This window comes from Schistocerca nitens, chromosome 2 (genome assembly GCF_023898315.1).
Source record: "Schistocerca nitens isolate TAMUIC-IGC-003100 chromosome 2, iqSchNite1.1, whole genome shotgun sequence".
Lineage (NCBI taxonomy): Eukaryota > Metazoa > Arthropoda > Insecta > Orthoptera > Acrididae > Schistocerca > Schistocerca nitens.
This window is the reverse complement of record NC_064615.1, coordinates 77501128-77519186: the sequence shown is the minus strand read 5'-3', so window position 1 is coordinate 77519186 and position 18059 is coordinate 77501128. Positions and strand designations below refer to the sequence as shown.

The following is an 18059-nucleotide window of genomic DNA, read 5'->3' as shown; positions in this document are numbered from 1 at the left end:
CAGCGTTCCCCTAGTTCCCTACTATTAATTTAATACAGGTGTATTACCAAAGTGGTATTTTTAAATTTGCAGAAATGCCACGTCATCGTGGATGTCGTTATAAGCCGGAAAACTTCTGCTACATCTGTGAGAAGTTCACTTTTGCCAGAAATAGGAAGAAAATTTCTTCAGTCATAAAGAAAGCATACAAACATTACTTTGGAGTAGAGGTAGGAGACCAAGATAAAGAATGGGCACCACATTTCTGTTGTGCTACACGTTACTGCAAACTAATTCAGTGGTGGAAAGGTAAAGAGAATGTGGCGTTGTTTGCTGTTCCCATGTCCCATGGTGTGGAGGGAGCCTAAGGACCATGTTACTGATTGTTATTTCTGTCTAACAAAAATTCAGGGTTTTACAAGCAGAAAGTCGAAGAGGCACATTGTTTACCCAGATCTGCCTTCAGCGAGAATGCCAGTTCAGCATTCCGACAACCTTCCAGTACCTTCAAGAGCTCGAGGTCAAATTCTGAGTGACAGTGAAATAAGTAGTACTGAAGAAATCACAGATGATGATTCTTTATATCACTGCAAAAGTGAGTCATCACCACATTTGTTAACACAGGCAGATTTAAATGATTTAGTACGTGATCTAGGACTAAGTAAACAAAAGGCTCAGCTGCTTGGTTCAAGATTACAAGAGTATAATCTACTGCACAAAAGTACTGAAATCAGTGTGTTCAGGCACAGAGAACATGCCTTTATTTCTTATTTTTCAACTGACGAAGCACTGACATTTTGGAATGACGTTGCTGGCCTGATGAAAGTGCTGAACTTCACTTATATTTCACTGGAGTGGAGACTTTTCATAGATGCATCGAAAACAAGTCTGAAGGGTGTTTTCCTCCATAACAGAAATAAAATACCCTCTGTTCCAGTATCTTACGCTAGTTTGACAAAAGAGAATTACAAATTCGTGCAAAGGATGCTAAATTCATTAAAATACAATGAACACAAATGGAAAATATGTGCAGATTTCAAGCTAATTGCTATGGAACTGGGAATGCAACAAGGCTACACAAAGTATGCCTGTTTTCTTTGCGAGTGGGATAGTCGAGACCAAAATTCTCACTACGTGAAAAAGAAATGGCCTAGGCGAAGAGGGAAAGTTGGCGAAAAGAATGTACAACGTGAAAGTCTGGTAGCTCCTGAATATATACTACTTCCACCGCTTCACATCAAACTTGGCCTGATGAAACAATTCGTGAAGGCCATGGATCCAACAGGCTGTGGGTTTGCATATCTAGCTACCAAATTACCCCATCTTTCAGCTGCAAAAATAAAGGAAGGTGTATTTGTGGACCCACAAATCAGAGTGATGTGTTGGTGAATGTGCCAACACCTTGTAGATAGAGGAGGCCGAAAGTGCACGCTATCTAACGCAGACGGGCGTGAATTCTGGAACAGGATAAGTAGTGAATTCTAATAAGAAAAGTATGCAGCTCCTCGAATACTTAACTTTTATTTATCCTTGTTGTGAATACAGCATTCTTGATGAGACATTTCATACAGTAACTATCAAACTATGTAAGGCTAATGGCGCCTTGCTAAGTCGTAGCCATTAACTTAGCTGAAGGCTATTCTGTCTCTCGGCAAAAGAGAGCAAAGGCTTCGTCCATACAGTCGCTAGCAACGTCGTCGTACAACTGGGACGAGTTCTCGTACGTCTCTCGAGACTTGCCGTGTGGTGGCGCTCGGTCTGCGATCACACAGTGGCGACACGCGGGTCCGACATGTACTAATGGACCGCGGCCGATTTAAGCTACCACCTAGCAAGTGTGGTGTCTGGCAGTGACACCACACAGAGAGCTGCAGAAAGATGCAAATTTTGAAGCATGTTTAACTGATAAAGGAAAAACCGCATGGGACTGTATCAAGATGATGTCGGAAAACTTCCTCAGAAGAAGAAGAGCTACTAACTACAAAGCAATGGTGAAGGATATGGTCAAAGCATATCAGGATTTGGGGTGCAATATGTCTTTGAAAGGAACATATGATGGACTCTCATCTGGACTACTTCACAGAGAGTTGTAGTGACGTATCGGATGAACATGCGGAAAGATTCCATAAAGACATTTCTACCATAGAAAGGCACTATGAAGGGAAGTGGGTACCTTCTATGTTAGCAGATTATTGCTGGAATATCATTCGAGAGAAGAAAGATTCACAATACAAGAGAAAAAAGTGATGTGCATTACAAGGCAGTGGCTCATTGTTTGTCAATTTTCTGTAATTTCTCATGTCAAATAAATGCTTCAAAGTGTATACACAAAGGTTATATGTTAGATCCCACCCTCCATTAATGTGATGAACTTATAACATCATAAAGATGTGCATTTGTTTGTCGAATTTCACCTCACGTTTGCTGCACTATATCAGAAACTGAAAAGAGAAATAAAATTGCGATTACTCATAAACTATCCCTGACAGAAAAAAACCAAAAACAGTTTTCAATTCAGCACTCAAATTACAACTAGGATCACAATACTTTTTATCAGAAATAGAAAAAAAGGTTTTTTTTGTAGAACAGTGATTATGTACAACACTCAGCCGTGGGAGGCATTCAAAAGTAAATATTTCTACTGTCACATTACCACCAACATTACAGTGTAACAACACACTGACTAAAGAGAGGGCTGGCAATTATCTATGGTGGAGAGATGTATGGAGAAGAGATACACATATCAAAACCTGTGATTGTGTAATACACACATTGTTTCACTGTATCTGAGTAGCTGCTTTCCGCTGATTCTACTCATTCCTAGAACCATGAATTTCTATTACTTTCTCATCAATAATGACTTCTGTCTGGTTTCATCAAAAACTCTTACTTCACTGCCAAATGATTGTGATGGTAAGATTATACCAGTTAATATCTTCGAAAGACTACTGTCAACATAAATTAAGTGATACAAAACTGCTTTCTTTGAGAACTATATCTAGGAATTTTTCTACTTACACTTAATGGTCCTTTTGCCATTGCTTGAGTCGCATCAGGTAGAGTATCCTCACAAGCCCGGCTCTCATTGTCTACTGTTTGAGATTGTGGGGGCTCAATATCTCTTATATCTTGTATGTCTGAATCATTAGACTCTAAATTAAGAGCCTCTGTAACCTCAACTGTCTTAGTCTGAGAAATTATAAGGTGACTTTCTGCACATTCACCTTTGTTTTCATTACTGAGTATGGATGTCATCGGTTTAAATGTCTGTGGAACAATAAAAAGTGGTTTATTCAATATGACCAACACCTAAAATGTTAACAGTCTAGATGTATGAGCAAATTTGCAAGAATAATAGCTCATGAGTATCCATTATGTTCACAGCCACAATACAAGAAGGAATAGGTGCCTCCATAATTCTTACCACAGATTGTCAAACTCACTCAACAGCTACGAAATCATGGGGTACAAATTATTTAATAATCTTCCTCAATCTGTTCAAGAATTACCTGAACAATTATTCAGACAAACAATTCATGACTGGCTAGTCCTCCACCCAATCTATGACATAAGAGAATATATCAACTGTAATATAATCCCCCATGAACCATGGACCTTGCCGTTGGTGGGGAGGCTTGCGTGCCTCAGCGATACAGATGGCCGTACCGTAGGTGCAACCACAACGGAGGGGTATCTGTTGAGAGGCCAGACAAACATGTGGTTCCTGAAGAGGGGCAGCAGCCTTTTCAGTAGTTGCAGGGGCCACAGTCTGGATGATTGACTGATCTGGCCTTGTAACATTAACCAAAACGGCCTTGCTGTGCTGGTACTGCGAACGGCTGAAAGCAAGGGGAAACTACAGCCGTAATTTTTCCCGAGGACATGCAGCTTTACTGTACAATTAAATGATGATGGCGTCCTCTTGGGTAAAATATTCCGGAGGTAAAATAGTCCCCCATTCGGATCTCCGGGCGGGGACTACTCAAGAGGACATCGTTATCAGGAGAAAGAAAACTGGCATTCTACGGATCGGAGAGTGGAATGTCAGATCCCTTAATCGGGCAGGTAGGTTAGAAAATTTAAAAAGGGAAATGGATAGGTTAAAGTTAGATATAGTGGGAATTAGTGAAGTTCGGTGGCGGGAGGAACAAGACTTTTGGTCAGGTGATTACAGGGTTATAAATACAAAATCAAATAGGGGTAATGCAGGAGTAGGTTAAATAATGAATAAAAAAATAGGAGTGCAGGTTAGCTACTACAAACAGCATAGTGAACGCATTATTGTGGCCAAGATAGACACAAAGCCCATGCCTACTACAGTAGTACAAGTTTATATGCCAACTAGCTCTGTAGATGATGAAGAAATTGATGAAATGTATGACGAGATAAAAGAAATTATTCAGGTAGTGAAGGGAGACGAAAATTTAATAGTCATGGGTGACTGGAATTCGAGAGTAGGAAAAGGGAGAGAAGGAAACATAGTAGGTGAATATGGATTGGGGGGAAGAAATGAAAGAGGAAGCCGCCTTGTAGAATTTTGCACAGAGCATAACTTAATCATAGCTAACACTTGGTTCAAGAATCATAAAAGGAGGTTGTATACCTGGAAGAATCATGGAGATACTAATAGGTATCAGATAGATTAAATAATGGTAAGACAGAGATTTAGGAACCAGGTTTTAAATTGTAAGACATTTCCAGAGGCAGATGTGGATTCTGACCACAATCTATTGGTTATGAACTGCAGATTGAAACTGAAGAAACTGCAAAAAGGTGGGAATTTAAGGAGATGGGACCTGGATAAACTGAAAGAACCAGAGATTGTAGAGAGTTTCAGGGAGAGCATAAGGAAACAATTGACAGGAATGGGGGAAAGGGACACAGTAGAAGAAGAATGGGTAGCTCTGAGGAATGAAGTAGTGAAGGCAGCAGAGGATCAAGTAGGTAAAAAGACAAGGGCTAATAGAAATCCTTGGGTAACAGAAGAAATATTGAATTTGATGAAAGGAGAAAATATAAAAATGCAGTAAATTAAGCAGGCAAAAGGGAATACAAACGTCTCAAAAATGAGATCGACAGAAAGTGCAAAATGGCTAAGCAGGGATGGCTAGAGGACAAATGTAAGGATGTAGAGGCTTGTCTCACTAGGGGTAAGATAGATACTGCCTACAGGAAAATTAAAGAGACCTTTGGAGAGAAGAGAACCACTTGTATGAATATCAAGAGCTCAGATGGCAACCCAGTTCTAAGCAAAGAAGGGAAGGCAGAAAGGTGGAAGGAGTATATAGAGGGTTTATACAAGGGCGATGTACTTGAGGACAGTATTATGGAAATGGAAGAGGATGTAGATGAAGATGAAATGGGAGATAAGATACTGCGTGAAGAGTTTGACAGAGCACTGAAAGACCTGAGGCGAAACAAGGCCCCGGGAGTAGACAACATTCCATTGGAACTACTGATGGCTTTGGGAGAGCCAGTCATGACAAAACTCTACCATCTGGTGAGCAAGATGTATGAGACAGGCGAAATACCCACAGACTTCAAGAAGAATATAATAATTCCAATACCAAAGAAAGCAGGTGTTGACAGATGTGAAAATTACCGAACTATCAGTTTAATAAGTCACAGCTGCAAAATACTAACACGAATTCTTTACAGACGAATGGAAAAACTGGTAGAAGCGGACCTCGGGGAAGATCAGTTTGGATTCCGTAGAAATGTTGGAACACGTGAGGCAATACTAACCTTACGACTTATCTTAGAAGAAAGATTAAGAAAAGGCAAACCTATGTTTCTAGCATTTGTAGACTTAGAGAAAGCTTTTGACAATGTTAACTGGAATACTCTCTTTCAAATTCTGAAGGTGGCAGGGGTAAAATACAGGGAGCGAAAGGCTATTTACAATTTGTACAGAAACCAGATGGCAGTTATAAGAGTCGAGGGGCATGAAAGGGAAGCAGTGGTTGGGAAAGGAGTGAGACAGGGTTGTAGCCTCTCCCCGATGTTATTCAATCTGTATATTGAGCAAGCAGTAAAGGAAACAAAAGAAAACTTCGGAGTAGGTATTAAAATTCATGGAGAAGAAGTAAAAACTTTGAGGTTCGCCGATGACATTGTAATTCTATCAGAGACAGCAAAGGACTTGGAAGAGCAGTTGAACGGAATGGACAGTGTCTTGAAAGGAGGATATAAGATGAACATCAACAAAAGCAAAACGGGGATAATGGAATGTAGTCAAATTAAATCGGGTGATGCTGAGGGGATTAGATTAGGAAATGAGAGACTTAAAGTAGTAAAGGAGTTTTGCTATTTAGGGAGTAAAATAACTGATGATGGTCGAAGTAGAGAGGATATAAAATGTAGACTGGCAATGGCAAGGAAATCGTTTCTGAAGAAGAGAAATTTGTTAACATCGAGTATAGATTTAAGTGTCAGGAAGTCGTTTCTGAAAGTATTTGTATGGAGTGTAGCCATGTATGGAAGTGAAACATGGACGATAACCAGTTTGGACAAGAGGAGAATAGAAGCTTTTGAAATGTGGTGCTACAGAAGAATGCTGAAGATTAGATGGGTAGATCACTTAACTAATGAGGAGGTACTGAATAGGATTGGGGAGAAGAGGAGTTTGTGGCACAACTTGACCAGAAGAAGGGATCGGTTGGTAGGACATGTTTTGAGGCATCAAGGGATCACAAATTTAGCATTGGAGGGCAGCGTGGAGGGTAAAAATCGTAGGGGGAGACCAAGAGATCAATACACTAAGCAGATTCAGAAGGATGTAGGTTGCAGTAGGTACTGGGAGATGAAGAAGCTTGCACAGGATAGAGTAGCATGGAGAGCTGCATCAAACCAGTCTCAGGACTGAAGACCACAACAACAACAATATAATACTATAATGTTAACAAGAAACCTGTTGTTTCTTTCAAACCATTAATTGTATTTTAGTATGTATATGACGTTGTCTATTGCTGTAATGGCCGAATGACAATAAAATTATTATTATTATTATTATTATTATTATTATTATTATTATTCCTTCATTCGTGTCAAACTAATAATGTACAACACTCAGACATATGAGGCATTCAAGAGTAAGTATTACTACACTCACATAACCACAAATGTTATAGTTTAACAATACACTGAATAAACGGGGAGCTGGCACTTATGGAGAGATGTATGGAGAAGAGATACACATAACAAAACCTGTGATTGTGTAATGCACACATTGTTTCACTGTATATGAGTAGCTGCTTTTCACTGATTCTACACACTGCTACAACCATGAATTTCCTTTACTTTTCTCATGAATATTAACTTCTGACTAGTTTCTATCCAAAAACCTTACATCACTGTAAATGATTCTGATGGTAAGCTAATACCAGTTAATAACTTAGAAAGAATACTGTCAACATAAATTAAGTGAAGTAATACTGCTTTCTTTGAGAACTATATTTAGAAATTTCTCTACTTACACTTAATGGTCCTTTTGTCATTGCTTCAGTTGCATCAGGTAGAGTATCCTCACAAGCCCGGCTCTTATTGTCTACTATTTGAGATTGTGGGGGCTCAAGATCTTTTATATGTTGTTTGTCAGAATCATCAGCCTCAAAATTATGAGCCTCTGTATTCTCCAATGTCTCAGTCTCAGAGATTATAAGATGACTTTCAACACATTCACCTTTCTTTTGATTACTGAATATGGATTTCATCCGTTTAAATATCTGTGGAACATTAAATAAGTGGTTTATTCAATATGTTCAACATCTAAAATATTAACAGTCTAGATATATGAGCGAATTTGCAAGAATAATATCTCTTGAGTATCCATTATTCCTTCACTGATGTCATACTAATAATGTACAACACACAGACGTGGGATGCATTCAAAAGTAAATATTTCTAAACTCACATTACCAACAACGTCATAGTGTAACAATACACTGACTAATGAGAGGACTGGCACTTATCTATGGTGGAGAGATGTAGGGAGAAGAGATACACATATCAAAACCTGTGATTGTGTGATGTACACATTGTTTCCTTGTAAATGAGTAGCTTCCTTTCTCTGATTCTACACATTGCTACCACCATGAATTTCTATTACTTTCTCATCAATAATAACTTCTGTCTGGTATCATCAAAAACCCTTACTTCACTGCCAAATGATTGTGATGGTAAGATTATACCAGTTAATATCTTAGAAAGACTACCGTCAACATAAATTAAGTGATACAATACTGCTTTCTTTGATAACTATATCTAGGAATTTGTCTACTTACACTTAATGGACCTTTTGCCATTGCTTCAGTCGCATCACGTTGAGTATCCTCACAAGCCCGGCTCTCATTGTCTACTGTTTGAGATTGTGGAGGCTCAATATCTCTTATATCTTGTATGTCTGAATCATTAGACTCTAAATTAAGAGCCTCTGTAACCTCAACTGTCTTAGTCTGAGAAATTATAAGGTGACTTTCTGCACATTCACCTTTCTTTTCATTACTGAGTATGGATGTCATCTGTTTAAATGTCTGTGGAACAATAAAAAGTGGTTTATTCAATATGACCAACACCTAAAATGTTAACAGTCTAATGTATGAGCAAATTTGCAAGAATAATAGCTCATGAGTATCCATTATGTTCACAGCCACAATACAAGAAGGAATAGGTGCCTCCATAATTCTTACCACAGATTGTCAAACTCACTCAACAGCTACGAAATCATGGGGTACAAATTATTTAATAATCTTCCTCAATCTGTTCAAGAATTACCTGAACAATTATTCAGACAAACAATTCATGACTGGCTAGTCTTCCACCCAATCTATGACATAAGAGAATATATCAACTGTAATATAATACTATAATGTTAACAAGAAACCTGTTGTTTCTTTCAAACCATTAATTGTATTTTAGTATGAATATGACATTGTCTATTGCTGTAATGGCCGAATGACAATAAAATTATTATTATTATTATTATTATTATTATTATTCCTTCATTCGTGTCATACTAATAATGTACAACACTCAGACATATGAGGCATTCAAGAGTAAGTATTACTACACTCACATAACCACAAATGTTATAGTTTAACAATACACTGAATAAACGGGTAGCTGACACTTATGGAGAGATGTATGGAGAAGAGATACACATAACAAAACCTGTGATTGTGTAATGCACACATTGTTTCACTGTATATGAGGAGCTGCTTTTCACTGATTCTACACACTGCTACAACCATGAATTTCCTTTACTTTTCTCATGAATATTAACTTCTGACTAGTTTCTATCCAAAAACCTTACATCACTGTAAATGATTCTGATGGTAAGCTAATACCAGTTAATAACTTAGAAAGAATACTGTCAACATAAATTAAGTGAAGTAATACTGCTTTCTTTGAGAACTATATTTAGAAATTTCTCTACTTACACTTAATGGTCCTTTTGTCATTGCTTCAGTTGCATCAGGTAGAGTATCCTCACAAGCCCGGCTCTTATTGTCTACTGTTTGAGATTGTGGGGGCTCAAGATCTTTTATATGTTGTTTGTCAGAATCATCAGCCTCAAAATTATGAGCCTCTGTATTCTCCAATGTCTCAGTCTCAGAGATTATAAGATGACTTTCAACACATTCACCTTTCTTTTGATTACTGAATATGGATTTCATCCGTTTAAATATCTGTTGAACATTAAATAAGTGGTTTATTCAATATGTTCAACATCTAAAATATTAACAGTCTAGATATATGAGCGAATTTGCAAGAATAATATCTCTTGAGTATCCATTATTCCTTCACTGATGTCATACTAATAATGTACAACACACAGACGTGGGATGCATTCAAAAGTAAATATTTCTAAACTCACATTACCAACAACGTTATAGTGTAACAATACACTGACTAATGAGAGGACTGGCACTTATCTATGGTGGAGAGATGTAGGGAGAAGAGATACACATATCAAAACCTGTGATTATGTGATGTACACATTGTTTCCTTGTAAATGAGTAGCTTCCTTTCTCTGATTCTACACATTGCTACCACCATGAATTTCTATTACTTTCTCATCAATAATAACTTCTGTCTGGTTTCATCAAAAACCCTTACTTCACTGCCAAATGATTGTGATGGTAAGATTATACCAGTTAATATCTTAGAAAGACTACCGTCAACATAAATTAAGTGATGCAATACTGCTTTCTTAGATAACTATATCTAGGAATTTTTCTACTTACACTTAATGGACCTTTTGCCATTGCTTCAGTTGCATCACGTTGAGTATCCTCACAAGCCCGGCTCTCATTGTCTACTGTTTGAGATTGTGGGGGCTCAAGATCTTTTATATGTTGTTTGTCAGAATCATTAGACTCAAAATTATGAGCCTCTGTATCCTCAACTGTCTTAGTGTGAGAAATTATAAGGTGACTTTCTGAACATTCACCTTTCTTTTCATTACTGAGTATGGATGTCATCTGTTGAAATGTCTGTGGAACAATAAATAAGTGATTTATTCAATGTGACCAACATCTAAAATGTTACAGCGTAGATATATGAGCAAATTTGCAAGAATAATAGCTCATGAGTATCCATTATTCCTTCATTCATGTCTTACTAATAATTTACAACACTCAGACATGGGATGCTTTCAAAAGTAAATAATACTACACTCACATTACCACAAATGTTATAGTTTAACAATACACTAAATAGAGGGAGGGCAAGCACTTATCGATCGTGGAGATATGTATGGAGAAGAGACACACATAATAAAACCTGTGATTGTGTAATGCACACATTGTTTCACTGTATATGAGTAGCTGCTTTTCACTGATTCTACACACTGCTACAACCATGCATTTCTTTTACTTTTCTCATGAATATTAACTTCTGACTAGTTTCTATCCAAAAACCTTACATAACTGTAAATGATTCTGATGGTAAGATAATACCAGTTAATAACTTAGAAAGAATACTGTCAATATAAATTAAGTGAAGTAATACTGCTTTCTTTGAGAACTATATTTAGAAATTTCTCTACTTACACTTAATGGTCCTTTTGTCATTGCTTCAGTTGCATCAGGTAGAGTATCCTCACAAGCCCGGCTCTTATTGTCTACTGTTTGAGATTGTGTGGGCTCAAGATCTTTTATATGTTGTTTGTCAGAATCATCAGCCTCAAAATTATGAGCCTCTGTATTCTCCAATGTCTCAGTCTCAGAGATTATAAGATGACTTTCAACACATTCACCTTTCTTTTGATTACTGAATATGGATTTCATCCGTTTAAATATCTGTGGAACATTAAATAAGTGGTTTATTCAATATGTTCAACATCTAAAATATTAACAGTCTAGATATATGAGCGAATTTGCAAGAAGAATATCTCTTGAGTATCCATTATTCCTTCACTGATGTCATACTAGTAATGTACAACACACAGACGTGGGATGCATTCAAAAGTAAATATTTCTAAACTCACATTACCAACAACGTTATAGTGTAACAATACACTGACTAAAGAGAGGACTGGCACTTATCTATGGTGGAGAGATGTAGGGAGAAGAGATACACATATCAAAACCTGTGATTGTGTGATGTACACATTGTTTCCTTGTAAATGAGTAGCTTCCTTTCTCTGATTCTACACATTGCTACCACCATGGATTTCTATTACTTTCTCATCAATAATAACTTCTGTCTGGTTTCATCAAAAACCCTTACTTCACTGCCAAATGATTGTGATGGTAAGATTATACCAGTTAATATCTTAGAAAGACTACCGTCAACATAAATTAAGTGATACAATACTGCTTTCTTTGAGAACTATATCTAGGAATTTTTCTACTTACACTTAATGGTCCTTTTGCCATTGCTTCAGTCGCATCAGGTAGAGTATCCTCACAAGCCCGGCTCTCATTGTCTACTGTTTGAGATTGTGGGGGCTCAATATCTCTTATATCTTGTAAGTCTGAATCATTAGACTCTAAACTAAGAGCCTCTGTATCCTCAACTGTCTTAGTCTGAGAAATTATAAGGTGACTTTCTACACATTCACCTTTCTTTTCATTACTGCGTATGGATGTCATCTGTTGAAATGTCTGTGGAACAATAAATAAGTGATTTATTCAATGTGACCAACATCTAAAATGTTACAGTGTAGATATATGAGCAAATTTGCAAGAATAATAGCTCATGAGTATCCATTATGTACACAGCCACAATACAAGAAGGAATAGGTGCCTCTATATTTCTTACCACAGATTGTCAAAGTCACTCAACAGCTACGAAATCATGGGTTACAAATTATTTAATAATCTTCCTCAATCTGTTCAAGAATTACCTGAACAATTATTCAGACAAACAATTCATGACTGGCTAGTCCTCCACCCAATCTATGACATAAGAGAATTTATCAACTGTAATATAATACTATAATGTTAACAAGAAACCTGTTGTTTCTTTCAAACCATTAATTGTATTTTAGTATGCATATGACGTTGTCTATTGCTGTAATGGCCGAATGACAATAAAATTATTATTATTATTATTATTATTATTATTATTATTCCTTCATTCGTGTAATACTATGACATATGAGGCATTCAAAAGTAAGTATTACTACACTCACATAACCACAAATGTTATAGTTTAACAATACACTGAATAAAGGGGGAGCTGGCACTTATGGAGAGATGTATGGAGAAGAGATACACATAACAAAACCTGTGATTGTGTAATGCACACATTGTTTCACTGTATATGAGTAGCTGCTTTTCACTGATTCTACACACTGCTACAACCATGAATTTCCTTTACTTTTCTCATGAATATTAACTTCTGACTAGTTTCTATCCAAAAACCTTACATCACTGTAAATGATTCTGATGGTAAGATAATACCAGTTAATAACTTAGAAAGAATACTGTCAACATAAATTAAGTGAAGTAATACTGCTTTCTTTGAGAACTATATTTAGAAATTTCTCTACTTACACTTAATGGTCCTTTTGTCATTGCTTCAGTTGCATCCGGTAGAGTATCCTCACAAGCCCGGCTCTTATTGTCTACTGTTTGAGATTGTGGGGGCTCAAGATCTTTTATATGTTGTTTGTCAGAATCATCAGCCTCAAAATTATGAGCCTCTCTATGCTCCAATGTCTCAGTCTCAGAAATTATAAGACGACTTTCAACACATTCACCTTTCTTTTCATTACTGAGTATGGATTTCATCCATTTAAATATCTGTGAAACATTAAATAAGTGGATTATTAGATATGACCAACATCTAAAATGTTAATATTCTAGATATATGAGCAAATTTGCAAGAATAATAGCTCATGAGTCTCCATTATTCCTGCATTGATGTCATACTAATTATGTACAACACTCAGACGTGGGAGGCATTCAAAAGTAAATATTTCTACTGTCACATTACCACCAATGTTACAGTGTAACAACACACTGAGTAAAGATAGGGCTGGCACTTATCTATGGTGGAGAGATGTATGGAGAAGAGATACACATATCAAAACCTGTGATTGTGTAATACACACATTGTTTCACTGTATCTGAGTAGCTGCTTTTCGCTGATTCTACTCATTCCTAGAACCATGAATTTCTATTACTTTCTCATCAATAATAACTTCTGACTGGTTTCATCTAAAACCCTTACTTCACTGCCAAATGATTGTGATGGTAAGAATATACCAGTTAATATCTTAGAAAGACTACCGTCAACATAAATTAAGTGATACAAAACTGCTTTCTTTGATAACTATATCTAGGAATTTTTCTACTTACACTTAATGGTCCATTTGCCATTGCTTCAGTCGCATCAGGTAGAGTATCCTCACAAGCCCGGCTCTCACTGTCTACTGTTTGAGATTGTGGGGGCTCAATATCTCTTATATCTTGTATGTCTGAATCATTAGACTCTAAACTAAGAGCCTCTGTATCCTCAACTGTCTTAGTCTGAGAAATTATAAGGTGACTTTCTGCACATTCACCTTTGTTTTCATTACTGAGTATGGATTGCATCCGTTTAAATATCTGTGGAATATTAAAAATGTGGTTTATTTGATATGACCAACATCTAAAATGTTAATAGTCTAGATATATGAGCAAATTTGCAAGAATAATAGCTCATGAGTCTCCATTATTCCGTCATTGTTGTCATACTAATAACGTACATCACTTAGACATGTGAGGCATTCAAAAGTAAATATCTCTGCACAATCGCTTTACCACAAAGTTTGTAGTTTAAGAATACGCTGAATAAACGGAAGGTTGGCAGTCATCTATGGTGGAGAGATGTATGGAGCAGAGATACACATAACAGACATTGTGATTGTGATTGTGTGATCCACACATTGTTTCAGTGTAGATCAGTAGATGCCTTTCTCTTGTCCTACACATTGCTTCAATCTAGAATTTTTATTACTTTTCTCATGAATAATGACTTCTAACTGGTTTCATCAAAAAACTTTACAGGACTGCCAAATGTTTCTAATGGTAAGATTTTACCTGTTAATATCTTAGAATGAATAGAGTAAACGTAAAGTAAGTGGCATAGTACAGCTGTGTTTCTCTGAGAATTTTTCTACTTACACTTAATGGTCCTTTTGGCATAGCTTTAGTCACATCAGGCAGAGTATCCTCACAAGACCGCCTCTCAGTGTCAATTGTTTGAGACTGTGGTGGCTCAAAATCTCTAATGTCTTGTCTGTCAGAATCATTAGACTGACAATGAAGAGTTTCTGTATCCACTGATGTTTTATCGTCAGAAATTATTTGTTGACTTGCAACACATTCATGTTTCTTTTGATTAGAGAGTATGGAAGTCATGCATCTGAATGTCTGTGCAACATTAAATAATTGATTTATATGGTGTAGCAAATGTCTGTAATGTTAACACTCTATATTGTCACAGAAGAAGCCAGGGAGCACCATGGTGTAGTGGTTGTGATACTAAACTGATGCCTGAAGGGTCATGAATTCGAAACTCGCCTGGACTGTACAATTTAAATTTCTATATTCGGTTTGAGTACATTCTTGAAGTATCCACAAATGTGAAGAATCATTGTACTGGAATGGTCTATAACTGTATATAACTGCATGTGTTCTGGCTTGAGGCAGCTTGCTTCGCACTTTTCTTTTGCAAGTGCTGAATAAACTTTCGTTACTTGAAGTTAGTGTCTGTCATTCATGTAATTACACCTTCTTCTACGTGACATTATTCTGGTGGTGGCGCTGGGTATTGGAACTAGTGATAGCGCACATTATTGACTACACGGGGCTTCCATCAGGCCACGACAGAGCCGCTGTTTACTTGGCGAGATACCCGATTTCTAGCCATATACAACAGATCACAACCTATACGGAGACAGAAGAAGAAGAGGACATATCGATGACAGCAACTGTGTGCCACCCCATGATATGTCCTTCCAGTTTCTCTGGTGTTGATGGCCAAGACCCAAGCAAGTGGCTGAGGGTATATGAGCATATACCCAAATTTAACAAATGGGATGACACCATGTGTTTGGCTAATGTATTTTTCTACTTGGAGGGCACTGCCAAGGAATGTTATGAAAACAATGAGGAGAATTTCACAAGCCGGGATGTATTCCAGGCAGAACTGCACAAGTATTTCAGTGACACACCGGGAGAGAAGTGCAAGGCTGAAGGTAAACTAAAGTGCAGGGCCCAGCGTCCAGGAGAAACTACAGCATCCTACATTCAAGACATCTTGGAACTGTGTAAAACAGTGGATCCTAGAATGAAGGAGGAAGATAAGGTTGCACATCGCATGAGGGGTGATGCTGAGGACATGTATCTAGCCTTCCTCCTGAAGGTTTCTGTGGTGTCACCGGCAGACACCACACTTGCTATGTGGTAGCCTTTAAATCGGCCGCGGTCCATTAGTATATGTTGGACCCGCATGTCGCCACTATCAGTGATTGCAGACCGAGCTCTGCCACACGGCAGGTCTAGTCTAGAGAGACTCCCTAGCACTCGCTCCAGTTGTACAGCCAACTTTGAGAGTGATGGTTCACTGACTACATACGCTCTCATTTGCAGAGACAACAATTTAGCATAGCCTTCAGCTACGTCATTTGCTACGACCTAGCAAGGCGCTATATTCAGTTACTACGAATGTATTCTGAACAGATAATATTGTGAATCATGTACTGTCAAGAGCGACGTTCATCATTAATGGATTAAAGTTAAGTATCAAACTAATTACGTCCGCTTTCTGAATTCTAATTCCTTGTCATGTTCCAGACCTCACGTCAGTATAGTTCTTCCCTCCTCATGCCAGCCTGCGTGACCTAAAATGCATGCATTTTGGCCTCCACTAGTAACACGGTGTTGGCTCTTCTGCCAACACAACAGTTTCGATAGCAGAAGACTTCATAAAATAGTGCCAGTATATCGAGACAATGCATCAAAAAAGAATCACATGCAAGAAGTTTGAACGGCTTTCAAACATCGTATCGATGTCTGTGTTGGAGGAAGGAACTGATTTCACAAGTGTTCTTCGTCAGATAAAAATAGTTCACATGGCTCTAAGCACTATGTGAATTAACATTTGAGGTCATCAGTCCCCTAGAATTTGAACTACTTAAACCTAACTAACCTAAGGACATCACACACTTCCATGCCCGAGGCAGGATTCGAACCTGTGACCGTAGCAGCCATGTGGTTACAGACTCAAGGACCTTGAACCGCTCGTCCACAGCAGCCGGCCTTCATCAGATAGTGAGAGAGGAAGTTCAGAAGGCACTTGGATAGCACGGCGAGCAAAAAACCGAGATGCTTCAAGAGATCATAAGGGAGGAAGTGAAACAGACATTGAACCCAATCTAACGTCCTTCATTTCCCTTTAAAACGGTGAAAAAGTCGAGATCCAGGTGGAGTTACGTTCCTACAATGCCGCATGAGGAACCTGTTTGTGCACCAAGGAAGACTGACATCTGGAGGACCCAGGATAACCAACCAGTATGTTTCCACCACAGACGACCGGAACATGTGGTGCGTTATTGTCGAGAAAGGCGGCGGATATTTGATGATGCCCACGCCAGAAGACAACAGACCGATCGTAGCTCACACCAACCCTAGGACAACAAAGATGAACAAGAAGGTGTGGGTGCGGGACGTAGTAGGTCACCATCGCTGCAAACTATCCGCTGGAGAGGACGCTCCACAGCACACCGATCAAGAAGGTCTCCATCGCTGTTTAGAAGCTTCAGCCGATCACCTAACCACCGCAACCTGGAAAACTAGAGGGTGCGACCTTCCTTGGAGGTGAGGCCACCGAAGAAAAAAATCCTCTGCTGTCGATCACTACAAAAATGATAGGAAACTACGTCAATATCCTCTTGGATGGCCAACCAGCTCAAGCTCTTATGGACTCTGGAGCATCATATTCAGTCATTTCGGAGAAGAACTGTCGCCAGTTGCAGAAAACCGTATTCATCAGCAACAAGCATCTCTGCTGAAGGTGGCTAATGGGAAATATGTAAAACCTACAGCAAGATGTGTCATTCATGTGGGTATAAGTGGCCATACACAGCCCTTAGAATTCATTGTCTTACAAGAATGTAGTCATGACGTCATTCTCGTATGGAACTTCATGAAAGCTTCTCAGGCAATTATAGATTGTGGTCACTCGAAGATTATGCTAGACGAGATGAGATACTGTGGACAGGAAGATGCACATCCGAGTGTGTGGAGACTGTGTACTGGATGAAGTGATCATTCCTGCAGTCAAAGCTAGAAAGGTAACTGTCACGTGTTATGCCATGCTGAAACTCATGGATCTTGTAGTGGAATGTAAGAGAAGCATACCACTGAAGAATCCGCAAGAGATTTTTCTGGCCATGTGTATTTAGGAGTGTCCATCACTATGTGTCGCACTGTCGAGAGTGCCAGAGGAGAAAGGCAGTTCCTCAGAAACCATCTGGCCAACTCATACCAATTCCACCATCCGAAATGCCTTTCCAGCGTGTTGGGATTGACCTCCTCAGACACTTTCCAACGTCTCCTAGTGGCAATAGATGGATTATTGTTTGC

General features: G+C 38.3%; 1 protein-coding gene across 1 annotated transcript in view; it reads right to left on the bottom strand.

Moving 5' to 3' along the window:
• Positions 1 to 2793: 2793 nt before the first annotated feature.
• Positions 2794 to 18059, bottom strand: part of LOC126234842 (ankycorbin) — a 198024-nt gene continuing 182758 nt past the window's right edge. The window contains exons 4-14 of the mRNA XM_049943584.1: positions 14595 to 14843; positions 13788 to 14036; positions 12981 to 13229; positions 11838 to 12086; positions 11031 to 11279; positions 10224 to 10472; positions 9417 to 9665; positions 8262 to 8510; positions 7455 to 7703; positions 2998 to 3246; positions 2794 to 2799 (exon numbers count right to left, since the gene is read on the bottom strand). Of these exons, the coding sequence (XP_049799541.1) occupies positions 2794 to 2799; positions 2998 to 3246; positions 7455 to 7703; positions 8262 to 8510; positions 9417 to 9665; positions 10224 to 10472; positions 11031 to 11279; positions 11838 to 12086; positions 12981 to 13229; positions 13788 to 14036; positions 14595 to 14843 (2496 nt within the window). The remainder of the gene's footprint in view (positions 2800 to 2997; positions 3247 to 7454; positions 7704 to 8261; positions 8511 to 9416; positions 9666 to 10223; positions 10473 to 11030; positions 11280 to 11837; positions 12087 to 12980; positions 13230 to 13787; positions 14037 to 14594; positions 14844 to 18059) is intronic.